At 43.1% G+C, this 16659-nt stretch overlaps 2 protein-coding genes across 2 annotated transcripts; both read left to right on the forward strand.

Moving 5' to 3' along the window:
* Window positions 1-3472: 3472 nt before the first annotated feature.
* LOC126706055 (cytochrome P450 84A1-like) lies at window positions 3473-5210 on the forward strand. The gene is made up of 2 exons (XM_050405315.1): window positions 3473-4402; window positions 4587-5210. The coding sequence occupies exons 1-2, from the start codon at window positions 3473-3475 to the stop codon at window positions 5208-5210; spliced, it is 1554 nt and encodes a 517-aa protein (XP_050261272.1).
* A 3048-nt stretch (window positions 5211-8258) lies between these two features.
* Window positions 8259-8708, forward strand: LOC126705119 (uncharacterized). Its single transcript, XM_050404065.1, has one exon. It carries the CDS (start codon window positions 8259-8261, stop codon window positions 8706-8708), a length of 450 nt encoding a protein of 149 aa, XP_050260022.1.
* The last annotated feature ends 7951 nt before the right edge of the window (window positions 8709-16659 follow it).

Raw genomic sequence — 16659 nt, forward strand, 5'->3', positions numbered from 1 at the left:
GATCAACAACATTGTCAAAGCTCATGGGGTGTATATGTATTTGGTGGAGTAGGTGAACGTACTCATGAAGGAAATGATCTTTACATGAAAATGAAAAAAGATTACTTCCACCAAAGATAAATAGAATGTAAAAACAATCAATTAAAAGAGAATTTTCATCTCATGATCAACCAAGAAAATATCTGCTCAGAAAAGACATTCACAAATACACGGGCTATGAACTTCGTCACATAAACACTCAATTTACATCAAAACTTAGTAATATAATAATGGACCAACCAACCTATTATAAATTACAAAGATCAAGAATGCACTCACAAGCTGTGAAGCAGTGCACGTGATTGATACACTTGGAACATTACCTTAAATTGCTAAAAAGAAATTACGTATCTTCAAAACATTGGGGGGGGTGAGTTCCACAACAGAAGAAGGAAAGAACATATCACAAACTTCCATCTTGACATGTTTTTCTCATTATGATTATCGAAAACATAGTAAACTCATAGGGGAAAAAAAAAAAAAAATCCTTTCATAGAATCACTTCTTGCAAAAATATGCTTTACAATAATACAACCTCTCTTTAGCATAGTTTTTTGACATAAATAATTGAGAATAACACTTACATGATAATTGATAAGTAGGTTTTTTTTTTTTTTTTTAGATTGAAAAAGTAAGTGGGCAAGAAACATGGGTTAGTGGGATTTTAAAATGGAACACAATTTTACATATTTATTGTAGTAAGTGAATGAGATATATAAATATATAAATAAGCAAAAAGAAAAAAAAAACTTTTAGTAATTTTACACTACAAAATGCGGGGGCCTTGGGCCGCGTTTTTTAAGCCGTGGCTATAAAAAACGCGGCCCAAGATAGACTGAAGCCGCGTTTCATAAAAACGGGGCCATAGATGAGTTCTTAGGCCGCGTTTTTTAAGCGGGGCCATAGACGGGTTCTTAGGCCGCGTTTTTTTGAGCTAAAAACGCGGCCTAAGGACCTCAGTATTTTATTTTTTGGCAAACTTTTTTTTTTCTTTTCCTTAACTGTGGCCGCATTTTAAAAACGGGGCCATAGACAGGTTCTTAGGCCGCGTTTTTTTGAGCTAAAAACGCTGCCTAAGGACCTCCGTATTTTATTTTTTGGCAAACTTTTTTTTTTTTTTCTTTTCCTTAACTGTGGCCGCATTTTAAAAATGGGGCCATAGACAGGTTCTTAGGCCGCGTTTTTTTGAGCTAAAAACGCGGCCTAAGGGCCACAATTTTTTTTTTTAAATTTTATTAAAGGAGGACCTATAGCCACGTTTTAAACGTGGCTATAGGTTAAATCTATAGCCGCATTTTAGACGTGGCTATAGGTCCTCCTTTAAAAACAAAAAAAAAATTGTGTTTACAAGTGCTGAACCCATTCGGTGGGTTTTTTTTATTTTTTATTTTTTTTTACGTAAGTTTATAGCCACGTTTTAAACGCGGCTATTGGCTTAACCTATAGCCGCATTTAAAACGTCAGACTTAACCACTCGTATGGTCCTAGCAAAAGGAAAAAAGAAGCTCCCTCACAGTCTCTCTCAAAACTCTCTCAATCTCTCTCTTTCTTGCTGATGCTGTAAGAATGGGTTTGTGAAAATATGAAGTTTTGTTCATTGTTGTTTGAGTTTTGTTCATTGTTTTTCCCTTTAACTTTCTGTCTCTCTTTGCAGTAGCTCTGAAGATTGAGTCTCTCTTTGCTTTAGATTTGAAGATTTTGAATCAATGAAGCTAAAGTGCCTCAAAAAATTATCTCTCTTTGCTTTATTTTTCTTTGACCCATGGCCGAAAATTATTTTCTTTTGTTTGATTGTGTTTTGATTAATTTTTTGTTTGAGCATATGGACTCTTTTTGGTTGTGTTTTTGTTATGGGGATTTTTGTATTTTTGAGCTTGTGCTTTTGTTTTCCTTGAATAGTTTGTGTTCAGTTTGGGTTGATTTCGTTGAAAGAGATGTTTTGTTTGTGGTCTTGTACTGTTTTCTTGTATTTTAGAACATGTTGTGGTTGATTAATTTTGAATTTTTCTGGGTTTTTGTTTGAATTTGAATTTGTTGGGTTTGTATTTTTGTTTTGAATTTCTTTATTTATTTAAAATTGAAATTTTAAAGTTTGAAAGTATTAATTTTAAAAATTTTAATTTTAATTTAAAAAAAAAACTTTTGATTACCGAAAATTAATTTTTGGTAATCAAAGTTTTTTTTTTTTTTTTTTTTTTTAAAAATTTAAGGGTATATAGCCGCGTTTTAAACGTGGCCTAAGGTTAAACCTTGGGCCGCGTTTAAAACGCAACCCAAGACCACAACCTTAGGCCGTGTTTTAAACGCGGCTATAGGACCTGGTCTTGGGCCGCGGTTAAAAAGTGTGGCCATAGGACCGTGAGTCCTATAGTCACAGGTTTTAGGCCACACTAGAAAGCGTGGCCTAAAAAAACGTGACTATAGGCTATAGCCACGTTTTTTTGACATATAGCCACGTTTTAAAAACGCGGCCATAGAACTTTTTTTTTGTAGTGTTATGAATTTTTTTTTTTTTTTTTTTTTTTTTTATGATGAGATTTATTTATTTATTTTTTATTTACAAAAACGTAAATGTGGTAAATGTGTGTTTGTTTTAATTATATATGGCAGTGATAGTTTACAATTTCAACAAAATGATAATGAAATTGGTCTATTGTTCCTTTCTAATGTTTCTCCGAAAAAGTGAGAGAAAAGTTTGAAAATATAGTTTATAATTAGATAAAGCTATTTAAAAACCAACAAGATATTTTGCCTGATTGACATATATATAGCAATGTTAGTACATAGTCTCAACAAAATGATAATTATATCAGTCTATCTATTCCTGATATTTTTCCTAAATAATGAGAGAAAAACAAGAGATTTTGGACCAGGTGCTATGTTCCACAATTCATTTAATGGCCTTTTCAATAATTTTTTGTTTCCAAATTTATTCTGTTCAATTCTGTAAGTCAATTTGTAATTTGTTCATTGCCTAAAAATGATAGAGGACCATTTCTCTCTAACCAAGAATACGCCCTAATAACTTTCCACACCGTAATATATGGAATGCCCTCAATTCTTTACCTGCGATGATATTTGTATGCGACTATTGACTATTGACTATTGAGAGACTTTCACCAAACCAACATGCTGCTTTAGCTATAAAAGGTGTGGCTGTATGGTAGCTGAAACAAGAAAACCCTGAAAACGTAGTATTGATACACCAAATTCAAGTCATTTCCATGTTAGACAAATAGCAAAGAATAGTTTGCATGATTGACATATGGTACTAGTAATACACAATTATTTTTAATAAAGTAAACCAGTTTCACTTGGGTGTCAGCCACACTTAAACAAAACACACAGTTTGTGCAGAATGAATTTCTTATTTTTCCCTTTTGAATACATAACACTCTTTTATCGCCAATTCATAAATCCCAACCCCAAAGCCATGGAATCCCCTATACAAAATTCGCCCGTGTTTTTCTTTCTTCCTTCTTTGTTATGTATCATGGTTTTCTTGTTTCAGCTAACTAGAAAACTCTCTTCTTACCCACCAGGCCCAAAAGGGTTACCCATCATCGGCAAAATGTCAATGATGCCCCAAATGTCTCACCATCATCTAGCCCAGCTTGCTCAGCAATATGGTGGGCTCGTCCATCTCCAAATGGGCATGCATAACATGGTGGTCATATCAACTCCAGACTTGGCCCGTGAAGTCCTCCAGGTCCAAGATAGTGTCTTCGCGAACCGATCCTCAAGCTTCGCAGCTACATACCTAAGCTATGATCGGGCCGACATGGCCTTTGCCAATTACGGCCAAATTTGGCGTCAAATGCGTAAGATATGTGTCATGAAGCTCTTTAGCCGAAAACGAGTCGAGACTTGGGACTCTGTAGGAGACGAGATAGACAAGAAGGTCCAAACCATTTCGACCAAAACTGGAACACCCATTAATCTCTCTAAGATGGCTTCAAGTCTCACCAGCCACATAATCTATAAGGCAGCGTTTGGTTCCAACTCACGTGAAGGAGAGGAGGGCCAGTTTGAAAACATTTTGCAAGAATACTCGAAGCTTTTCACAGAGTTAGATTTTTCGGATTTTATACCGTGGTTGAGTTGGATTCATAAAAAAGATTTAAAGAAAAGATTGGTTAATGTAAGAAGGGCACTTGACTTGTTCATTGATAAGGTCATCGATGAACACTTGGCCAAAAAGAGAAACAAGAATAGCAAGGATGAGAATGAAGCTGCTGCTACAGATATGGTGGATGAACTAGTAAGTTTCCTTGATGAAGGTGCTGATCATGAGAACAAGAAGTCCACGGACTCGCTATCCACCTTTAAGCTCAATAGAGATAACATCAAAGGTCTTATCATGGTAAGAGCTTTTTATTCATATGAAATAAATTAATTAAACCATCCTGTTAAAAAATAATCTATCATGGTAAGGCTTATTTAGTAAAATTCAGTGTATCTCTCACATCACTATTTATCATAAATTGTATATGTATGTGCATGGATGATAAAAGTAAGATTTATTGGTTGTCTATATTATTACACAGGATATAATGATTGGTGGAACCGAAACTGTTGCTTCAGCAATTGTGTGGGCGTTGGCAGAGCTAATGAAGAACCCAGAAGATCTCAAGAAGGTCCAAGTAGAGCTCTCAAATGTCGTAGGCTTGCGCCGTAGAGTCCAAGACTCCGACCTTGAAAACCTCACGTATCTCAAGTGCACACTCAAAGAAACTCTTCGTCTCCACCCTCCAATCCCCCTCATCGTCCATGAGACTGCAAAGAACACCGTGTTAGCTGGGTATTCTATCCCAGCTCGCTGGCGCGTGGTGATCAACTCGTGGGCTATTGGGCGGGATGGGACGGTGTGGGAGGAGCCAAATGCATTCAAGCCGTCGAGGTTTTTGGAACCAGGTGCTAAGGATTTTAAGGGAAATGATTTTGAGTTTATTCCATTTGGGTCAGGAAGGAGGTCTTGCCCAGGCATGCAACTAGGGTTTTATGTATTAGAGAAGAGTGTGGCTGAGCTTGTTCATTGTTTTACGTGGGAGTTACATGAGGGAATGAAGGGTGGTGAGCTTGATATGAGTGATACGCCTGGACTCACCACTCCAAAAGGTGCTCCTCTTATTGCAGTGCCGAGTTATCGCCTAGAGTGTGCACTTTGGTAGGTGAAATAACAAGAAGGAAGATGTGTTTTGATGGGGTTGATGATCAAAATAGAATATAAACTATAAATAAAAAGTTAATAAAAAGAAAACCGTTTGTCAGTTTCTCTTGATCTATTTTGCTTAAAACATAGCAGTGTAATTATATCCCAAAAAGAAAAAAAAAAAATGGGAGGCTTTATATTACTTACGTCCTATTTTATAATGACAAATAAATTAAATCAATCAAAGATTCAGTGGTGTAAAAGGCCAAGAGATAAAATACACAATTATTACAGGGTTTAGCTCAAACTTACACATGAACTACTTGATTAACTTAATTATTATTTTTCCTTATACACACTACGACTATAAGATTTTACCCTTTCACAAGTCTACGTTAATACTTAATAACAAAATTATGCTTGAAATTACATTGTTTGGGTTAATTAGATAGAATGATTTTTGTTTATAAACTAATTAAAATTGGACTCTCCAATCCTTTGTTGTTAAAAATTGTATATAATTTTATCATGACATGGACTATTTAAATTATCAATAAGTTTTTTTTTTTTTTTTTTTTTGAGAAACAAATTATCAGTAAGTTATATGTAATAATTATATATCTTATTCATTTATTTACAAATTTGTATCATCTAATGTCAAGTTTACATATAGGTATATTTTAAATATTTATACATACATATAATATTATATATACATTAATATACAATATTGTAGGGGCAAAGGCCCAAAATCATACAATGGGTCTTGGGCTCCATACGGGAAGATTAACCACATCTGAGAAGAAGACGTGAGCGCCAAAAGGGCTCCCAGTCCAGTTCTCATGGGCATGAAGACACTTAAAGGGCAGTTCGAGGAGAAATGTCTCCTCGGACGTGACGAGTATGGCTCAAACATGCACTCTGCCTACTAAAAGGACCCACCCCAATGGACATTAGTAACAAGGACGAGTCCCACAGACTCGTGGCAAAGAAGGAAGCGTAAGATGTCCAAGGAGAGATTGCAGCTGCCACATTAAATGCGTTGCAGCTACTTTTCTAGCCGCATTAATGTGGAGAAGACCTATGAACAATGCTGCCTTGGCTATCACAACTCACAGAAAGATGGAGGAGGTGTCCGATGGGACAAGCACTCAAGTGAGGGTCTAGATAATCAACAAGTGTAGGGCCATGATGGCTTCAAGGAGACTATATAAGGAAGGGAGTCCTCATGAGGAAAGGGACGAAAAAAAAAGTAAGGAAAAGAGAGCAACAGAAAAATAACTGGAGACTTAGAGCAAGAACCAGCAAATATCCATCTCATCTCCTCGGACTGAGAATATATGGACATTAACAGGATTTATTTGTGTCTAATTGTTGTGTAGCCTAACCTTAGCCACCATCCACTTCGCTAAGACCCAGTTCTGTAGTCCATTCTCTACAAATTCATTGTTTCTGGGTCCCTTGGACCAAGACCCCATACTTGTTGGGCTTGGGCTCCAAATTGAGACCCTACAATTGGCGCCGTCTGTGGGAAGAACTTGTGCCTTAGCAAGTGCGACTGTTAGAAATGGAAGGATCAGGTCTGTGCCAAATGGGACCCGCAGACTCCCAACGACAGGACAACTTTCTTAACCTCGAATGGGAAAGAGATTAAAACAAGCGACGAAAGGGTAGCGTAAATACCTCCCATACGAATAGAAGCCGTTCAAGAGAGAAAGGTCATGCATCCCAAAAGCGGGACAATAATAGGGCTTTACAGCAAGAAATTGACGACCTGAAGAGGAAGTTGCGCCGAGCACAGCGAAGGCTTCCTTCCCTCAGTCCGGACACCAGCTATGAAGAGGACAACGAATACAGGAGAAGGTCGAGAACCCTACCAAGTGAAACTTTCTCCTATGAGGAAGAGCAACCTCACAAACGTGGCCACAAAAGTCTGTCTTACAAGGGCCTAGCAAACGGCGCCATGAGTAAGGCCCTGGATCGAACCTCCTAGTCACCCTTCACACGCAAGATAGAGGGGGCTGAGCTTCCTCGGCAGTTCCACCAACCCACTTTTGCCATATATAATGGTCAGACTGACCCCGTAGAGCACGTAAGTCAGTTCAAGCAGAGGATGGCCATCCATTCCAAAGACGAGGCTTTGATGTGCAAAGTGTTTCCATCCAGTTTGGGACCCATGGCGATGAGATGGTTTGGTGGCCTCAAGCCAAACTCCATAAATTCCTTTAAGCAGGTAACCCAGGCTTTCGGCTCTCACTTCATTATAAGCAGTAGGGTTCCTCGGCCCTTAGATTCCCTTCTGTCCTTATCTATATGAGAAGGAGAGACCCTGAAGGCCTACTTGGATAGGTACTGGGAGATGTATAACGAGATAGAGGGCAATTATGATGACGTTACCATCAGCACTTTCAAGAGAGGCCTGCCGACAGAGCACGGTTTAAGGAAATCCTTGACTGGGAAATCGGTCACCAACATGCGCCAGCTCATGGACCGAATCCACAAGTACAAGAGGGTCGAAGAGGACCAGCAGATGGGTAAGGGTAAAGCGAAGGCTGTCCCTCAGGAGAGGAGGGACTTCAGGTCGGACCGATTTAGCAGCAACAACCGGCCGAGAAGAGATTACTCAGAGCAACCTGGATCTGCCGAGGCGCAAGCAGTCCATATTGTGTTCCGGGATCCATTACATCAGATCTTGGAGAAAGTCAAGAGCGAGCCATTCTTCAAATGGCCAAATAGGATGGCAGACGACCCCACAAAATGCAACCAGAACCTATACTGTCAATACCACTAAGAATCGAGGCACACCACTGATGACTGCAGAAATCTGAAAAACCACTTAAACTAGCTGGTCCGAGAGGGAAAGCTAAGACATCTCTTGCACCATTCCAGTGGCTGACAAGAGCAGACGAGCGTTGAGGCAAGGCAAAGCACCTTGAGACTGCCTATTGGCACGATAAATGTTATTCTCGCCGCTCCAGGAAGAACCGGTTCCCATATTTTCAGAGTGATGTCGGTGGCCTGACTCCTCGCTGAAGTTGACGACCATGAGTCTAAGAGGGCTAAAGGGATGGCCTTGCCCATGCTCGGATTCTTGGATGACGATGCTTTAGTCATCATACTCACGATCGGGGGATATGACGTGAAGAGGGTGCTAGTCGATCAGGGCAGCGTTGTGGAGGTAATGTACCCCGACCTATATAAGGGGCTGAAGCTAAGACCCGAAGACTTGATGGCATACGACTCCTTTTTGGTAAGTTTCAAAGGGAAAATCGTTACTTCGAAAGGCCAGATTAGAATGCCTATACAAACAGACTTGGACATAGTGGAGGTGGACTTCATAGTGGTGGACGCATATTCGCCCTATACCGCCATTGTAGCTAGACCTTGGCTTCATGCCCTAAGAGCTGTCTCCTCAACCTTGCACCAAAAGGTAAAGTACCCGTCGAAGGGTCGGGTTAAAGAAGTGATAGGAGACCAAGCCATGGCCCGGCAATGCATGGTGTCCGCCATCTCGTGACGGCCGAGTGCCGAGCCCTCAACCCCTATCGAGAATGGCTTATAGCAATTAATGACCCCGACCCCGTGTGGTGGGGGATCAACCGAGGAGGCAAGTTGTGAGGATTTGGAAAAAGTTCTTGTGGGCCCCAATCCGGAAAGATTTTTTCAAGTCGGCTCGGAACTACCACCCCAAGAGAAGGAAAAGCTAATTGATTTTCTCAAGGAAAACGTGGACGCGTTTGCATGGGACGCCTACGAGGCCCGAGGAGTCGATCCGAACTTCATATGCCATCACCTTAACGATAATCCAGTCATTACGCCTAAGAAGCAACGCCATTAGCGACTGTCGAAAGAGCATGCTGATACGGTGAGGGAGGAGGTGATAAAACTTAAGAAAGTAGGGGATATCAAAGAAGTTTTCTACCCCGAATGGCTAGTCAACATAGTTGTGGTGAAGAAGAAGTGCAGGAAATGGCGAGTCTGCATGGACTTCACGGACCTAAATAAGGCTTGTCCAAAGGATCCCTTTCCTATGCCTCAGATAGATCGATTGGTGGACTTAACCGCGGGACATCCTCGAATGAGCTTCTTAGACGCCTTTCAAGGATACCATCAAATACCCCTAGCTACCGATGACCAGGAAAAGACAACTTTTGTCACTCCCATCGGAAACTACCACTATAAGGTGATGCCTTTTGGTTTGAAGAACGTCAGGTCCACCTACCAGAGGATGATGACCAGGATGTTTGAGTTGCAAATGGGTAAGAGCATCGAAGTCTATATAGACGACATGGTAGTAAAGAGTAAATTGGTGTCCGAGCATTTGGGGGACCTCAGCGATATCTTTGAAGTCCTGAGAAAATACAGGTTGTGCCTGAACGCGTCTAAATGTTCATTCGAAGTGGGATCAGGAAAGTTCTTAGGCTATATGGTGACCCACAGAGGTATTGAAGTCAGCCCCGACCAAATTAGAGCTATTCACAGCATGCAGCCTCCTCGGAACCCTAAGGAGGTCCAAAAGCTCACCGGCATGATCGCCGCCTTGAATCGTTTTATCTCTCGTTCGGCAGATAGGTGTAGGCTTTTCTTTCTCTTATTAAACAAGTGGAAAGGGTTCGAGTGGACTGAAGAATGCACCTTGGCCTTCCAGCAGCTTAAAGAGTATCTATCTCGGGTACTAATCATGTCTAGTCCTGAAGCCGACAAAGTTTTATTCGCCTATATCGTCGTGACCCCTCACGCAGTGAGCTTGGTGCTGATCCGGATGGAAAACGGCATACAACGGCCTATCTATTACATGAGCAAGTCATTGCACGAGGCTGAGATCCGTTACCTCCCCCTGGAAAAGGCCATCCTAGTGATTGTACAGGCCACGCGGAAACTCCCCCATTATTTCTAGGCACACACAGTTGTTGTTTTAATCCAACTCCTACTAAGTCTGTACTCTGAAGTGCCGATTACATAGGGAGAATAGCTAAGTGGGGGACCATTCATGGCGCCTTCGACATTAAATACATGCCTCGCAACGCCGTGAAGGGCCAAGTCCTCGCGGATCTGGTGGTTGAGTTTGCTGAACCCTCACCATAAGAAGAGGGAGGAATGCCAAGCACGGATAAAAAATTGGTCGGCACAGTCTCTCAACAATGGCCCACTTGCTAGAAAGCGTATGTTGACGGCGCAACAAATCAAAAAGGCTCTGGGGTGGGACTCGTCCTGATTTCCCCCGAGGGGATTACCATCGAGAAATCACTAAGGCTAGGCTTTTCGGCCATGAATAACGAGGCAAAATATGAAGCCCTGTTGGAAGGAATGTCTATGGTCGAGAAATTGGACGGGAAATCCATAAACATGTTCTTGGACTCAAGACTTGTTGTAGGACAAGTAAATGAGGAATTGGAGGCAAGGGATGAAAGAATGCAAGAGTACCTGGTCCAAGCTAAGTGCCTACGGTCGCGTTTCAACTCTTTTAGCCTAATGCACGTATCCAGGAGTAGAAACACCCATGCCGATTCTCTTGCCACGCTGGCCACCTCCTCGGCTCAATGCCTACCTCGAGTTATACTTGTGGAAGATCTACACAGGCCCTCGGTGGTGAAGGCTGAGTTGATGCATGTTCACAGCGTCAGGGCGGAGCCTAACTGGATGGAACCTTTAATATTGTTTTTAAAGGAGGACGTCTTACCCGAAGAGAAGAGCGAGGCCGACAAGATTAGAAGAAAGACCTCTCGATTCTGGTTGTCTGAGGACTTGAAACTGTATATGCGCTCATTTTTAGGACCGTACTTGCTATGCGTACACCCTGACGCCATGGAGCTTATCCTAGAGGAATTGCACGAAGGAATTTATGGGAGCCATACAGGGGGCAGGTCTTTGTCCCATAGAGCCATAACCCAAGGTTACTGGTGGCCAAGCATGCAGAAAGAGGCGCATAAATACGTGAAGAAGTGCGACCAATGCCAGAAATTTGCCCCAAATATACATCAACCGGGTAGGACCCTCAATCCGCTGTCCAGCCCTTTGCCGTTCACATAGTGGGGCTTGGATATCCTAGGGCCATTTCCTAAAGCAATGGGGAACAAGAGGTATCTTCTCGCCGACACTGATTATTTCACAAAATGGGTCGAAGCCGAACCATTGGCAAACATTAGAGACGTAGATGCCAAGAGGTTTATTTGGAGGAACATCGTCACCAGGTTTGGAATCCCTCACACCCTAATCTCGGACAACGGTCTCCAGTTCAATAGTAAGGCTTTCAAAAGGTACTGCACAGAGTTGGGAATTGCGAATAGATACTCCACACTGGCTTACCCTCAGGGGAATGGGCAAGTCAAAGCCGTCAACAAGGTCATAGTAAATAGGCTGAAGAAGAGGTTAGATGACGTGAAAGGGAGATGGGTGGAAGAGTTGCCCTATGTCCTGTGGACATATCGAACCACGTTGCACAGATTGACAGGGGAGACCCCCTTTTCGATGACCTATGGAGCCAAGGTCGTCATTCCTCTAGAAACAAACTTCCCAACACTGAAGACCAACTCATTTTGTCCTAATGGCAACAATGAGTTGCTGGAAAAAAGCTTAGACCTTATCGAGGAAAGAAGGGAAAGAGCAATGGTCCAACTTGCCTACTACCAACACAAACTTAAGCAAGACGCCAAGGTAAAACTAAGGCCACTAGCACCTGGGGATCTGGTATTAAGAAAAATTTTGGACACTGCAAAAAATCTCGTGTGGGGAAAGCTCGGACCAAATTGAGAAGGGCCATATTGTATCACTTCGGTGGCCGGCATAGGGGCCTACTTTTTAGAAGATTTGGATGAGCATGTAGTGCCATGTCCCTAGAATGTAAATAACCTGAAAAAGTACTATTATTAATGAAAGTTCGTACTCTTGGTGTTACCCACTGTGCATTTTATCCAAGTATTAAACAGAACCCAAGTTTTGCGTGGTTCCTTAGACCACAGGTTTGGGGGAAATTAATCACTGTGCATTTTTACCCAAGTATTAAATAGAACCCAAGTCCTGTGTGACTCCTTGGATAACAGGCTTGGGGGAAATTAATCACTATGCATTTTTATCCAAGTATTAAATAAAACTCAAGTCCTACGTGGCTCCTCGGACCACAGGCTTGGGGGAAATTAATCACTGTGCATTTTTACCCAAGTATTAAACAAAACCCGTGGCTCCTCGGACCATAGGCTTGGGGAAAATTAATCACTGTGCATTTTTATCCAAGTATTAAACAGAACTCAAGTCTTGCGTGATTCCTCGGACCACAGGCTTGGGGGAAATTAATCACTGTGCATTTTTACCCAAGTATTAAATAAAACCCAAGTCCTGCGTGACTCCTCGGACCACAAGCTTGGGGGAAATTAATCACTGTGCAGTTTTATCTAAGTATTAAATAAAACCCAGGTCCTGCGTGGCTCCTCGGACCATAGGTTTGGGGGAAATTAATCATTATACAGTTTTATCTAAGTGTTAAACAGAACCTAGGTCCTGCGTGGCTCCTCAGACCACAGGCTTGGGGAAAATTAATCACTATGCAGCTTTATCTAAGTGTTAAATAGAACCCAAGTCTTGCGTGGCTCCTCGGACCATAGGTTTGGGGGAAATTAAGCACTATGCAGTTTTGTCTAAGTGTTAAACAGAATCCCGATCTTGCGTGGCTCCTCAAACGACAGGATTGGGGGAATTAGTCACTCAAAAGGGCACAAAATCATGGGGGAAGAGTCTTATTCTCTCATTTATACTTAGCCGTATTACTTAAACTGTGAATAATGGATTATCATCGGAAATCTAGTAACACAGTTGAAATTCATTCACAATGAAGACAAGAGTTGAAGCAATAAAATAAAGTTCAAAAAAGAAATTATATCATTCATTAAGCTCCAAGATGTGTCATCTTACAAACATTAACAAAAGCTAAGGAAATGGAAAAAAGAACGAAACAACTACAAGAGAAACCCTACACTAATGTCCTAGACTTTATCTTAGGTTGAGCTCTTTGCAGGGCCCTCAGCCTCGGGACGATCACCTCCTGCTGTGGGTCCGGCATCCTTGGCTTGCATGACAACGTCCATTATAGTGAGGGCGTCCTCAGGTGACTTGGCCTTGGCTGGTGGCTGTGCCTTCTCATTCCCCCCTTTCCCTTCGGGTATGATGGAATCGGGAGCAGTGGTCGGGGCGGAAGGGGGCTCTTCAGGAGGATCTGAACCTGGAATCTCACGAATATCCTCAGGGAAGAAGATATTCTCAATCTTCCTAAGGTCAGAGTTTGCAGGAACTGCCGCCCGGTCCATGGCTACTCCCCAAGATTTGGTGACGTAGTTTCTGCAAACCACAGCCACCTCCTTGGTTAGCCTGGCTTCAGTGTTCGCCATTTCGCGCTCATAAGAGGCTACCACCAAGCCTCAGCCACCTCCCTGACCAAACGAGCCACCTCCTTCACCTGTAGCAGCTGCGCCTTAAGGTTCGAGACCATTTGCTTCTCGGTTGTAAGGTTTATTTCTGATAAATGAAGTTGCTGGCGCATGTCCTCGGCCTGCTTCGTTGTAGTCTTAAGGCCCGCCTCAGCACTGTCCCGGGCCTTGAATACCTCTTTGATCTTCTCGCTTAAGCATTTTTTTTCCAGTTTGAGAGCACTCACAGCCTTCTTCGCGGCAAGGTGGGACTAAACCTCAGCGTTCAGCTCTTCTCGAGAATTCTTTGCCCACTCCTCAGCCATGAAGACTTGTTGGGTGACCTGCACAGGAATAACAGAAGAATCATTAAAACAAAAAATGACAGATAGACGGGCACGGAATAAGGAACCTGAACAAGGGAAAGTCTTCATTTTACCATAGCAAGGTCTCTCTTCAATGACATGAAGAGATCTAGTTGCCTGGTGGCTCGGAGCCTGTCCATGTCACGAGGCAAAAGGAGGGGTTGCTGCAGGACCTCGGCAAGGTAAGACGCCTGCCCTCGCTGGGACTCCCAAAGAGTTGCATCCCACAGGATGGGGGCACCATCCAGCTCTAGGCGGGGAGACCAGGTGCGCTGCTCCCTCCTAATGGCAGCCTTCTCTCGGCTATTGATGGACTTCGTCTTCTTGTCCTTGGGCTCCTTGCCTTTCTTCTGTTGTTTGGCCTTCTGGGGGCCGACCTCATCCTCCTCCAGTTCTTCCACTGGCCTTTTCCGCCTCAGGTTGGGAATGGGTTGTAGCACGGGGTCAGTGGAAGGAGGAAAAGGAGGAGGAGGAAGTTTAGCTGGAACCTACTCTTTAGAGGCATCATTGGAGGATTGCCCCTTGTTCCTATTGGACATAAGCCCCCTCAGAACGGATCTTGGCTTTATGTCCATACCCTCATCTTCAATTTCTTGGCTCGTGTCAATCCGAGCAACTACCAGTCCAGGAGAGTAAGCCGTTGAGAAGCGATCAAGATTCGAGCCGGAATCTGAAAGCTCTACGGGCCTTGTTGATACCTCGCCCTCCTCATTGAAATGGAAGTGATCGATTTTAGTTTCAAGGGACGAATGTGAGGAGTCAATTCCCTCCCCTAGAACGACTACCTCTTGGAGAACGCGCTGAGTGGGCGGTTAGACTGGTGGTAGGTCTCTCCGAGCAAGAAAGCCCGGCTTAGAAACGTCAATACGGGCTAATCGGGGACTCCCAGCCCTTATCGCTTGACCCACGTCCACGAAAGCACGAGAGAAAGGCTCGTAGTCCAAGATGAGGTGAGCGGCATGCAATTGCCCGTCCTCGCTCACAAAGATCTCGGACCTTAGGAGGTAGTTAAAAGCTTGGACTTTGACCAAACTTATCCTCGGAGTAGTGTGTACTTTGTCTACAAAATATCCAAAGGGAGGGTTATGTCAGTCCAAAAAGGCAAATAATCAAAACTGAGACCAAAATGAGTGAAAGGAAAACTCAAAACTAAGATCCCTACCGGGGGACTTGACCCTAGAGTGCCCCACCTGGTGCTCCCGCCCTAACTGGGCATCGAAGACCATCGTGCCATGTTCCAAAGACAATTAAATAATCGTCCTTCAAGCCTTTTTTGGACTTAGGAAGGTAAGATATCAGCCTCACCTCGTCAGACCTAGATTTTAGTTAATACGACTCATTAAGGCAATGGCACTCGTACAAGTGAACTACATCGTGCCATGAGAGGCTAAGGTTCATCTGTTCATTTAGAGCGTCTACGCACCCTAGGATCTGGAACATATTAGCAGCGCACTAGTGGGGGGCCAGCCTATGACCGCATAAGTAATCCCTAGTTATCCTCCCCATAAGAATCGTCATTCCTCCTTCTATGAAAGCGATCATAGGAATGATGACCTGCCCCGTTTCTCTCTTGGTTAGGATTTGGTCTGAGGAGCAGTATTCTAGACCCACTCCTTGCGGGATACGGTATTTGAACCTAAAACCTTCCATGCCAGCCGGAGAATCTACTAGGTTCTGAAACTTACCCATCCTACTAACCCCAGGTGGCACGGAAAAAGGTTTGCAAATGGAAGGAGGCTGAGGAGAACAACAAAGAAGGAGAGTTAAGGAATATGGGGAAATGAACACTTATGGGAAGCGCAAGTTCTAAACCTCCCAAGCTTTCAAAGGATCCACCGGGAATCCTTACAAAAATGGTTATGGACTTTTGAGTGTTTTGCGAGAGAAAGCGCTAAAGTGCTCCGGAACGCTTGAGTGTCTTTTCTAAGAAAGGGAAAGTAATTCCCCTTAGAAGCCTTATATAGCAAGGAAAAAACAAACGGGATTACTCCCGCTCAAAGAATTGGAGGAATGTCTACCATTGATTAAGCGTCCCACCGTTGGATGCGAGGGAACATAAAGCTGCCTGGTGCAATTGATGGTGCCTCGTGGGCTACGAAACGCCAGTAGCAATAATGAGGCACGTGAGACTGTACTCCCATATGCGTGAGTCAACAAATTATGATAATTTATCCAATAAATATCAAAATCCCACATTTTCTCCTTGGATAAGAGGGAAAAACCGGAATTTTGAGGGGCTATTATAGGGGCAAAAGCCCAAAATCATACAATGGGCCTTGGGCCCCATACGGGAAGATCAACCACGTCCGAGGAGAAGACGTGGGCGCCAAAAGGGCTCCCAGTCCAGTTCTCTTGGGCATGAAGACACTTAAAGGGCAGTCCGAGAAGAAATGTCTCCTCAGATGTGACGAGTATGGCCCAAACATGCACTCTGCCTACTAAAAGGACCCACCCCAACGGACATTAGTAACTAGGATGAGTCCCACAGACTCGTGACAAAGAAGGAAGTGTAAAATGTCCAAGGAGAGGCTGCAGTTGCCACATTAAATGCGTTGCAGCTACTTTTTTGGCCGCATTAATGTCGAGAAAACCTGTGAACAGTACTGCCTTGGTTACCACAACTCACAGAAAGATGGAGGGGGTGTCCGATGGGATAAGCACTCAAGTGAGGGTCCAGATAATCAACAAGTGTAGGGCCATGATGGCT

The sequence above is a fragment of the Quercus robur genome, chromosome 11, assembly GCF_932294415.1.
Source record: "Quercus robur chromosome 11, dhQueRobu3.1, whole genome shotgun sequence".
Classification (NCBI taxonomy): domain Eukaryota; kingdom Viridiplantae; phylum Streptophyta; class Magnoliopsida; order Fagales; family Fagaceae; genus Quercus; species Quercus robur.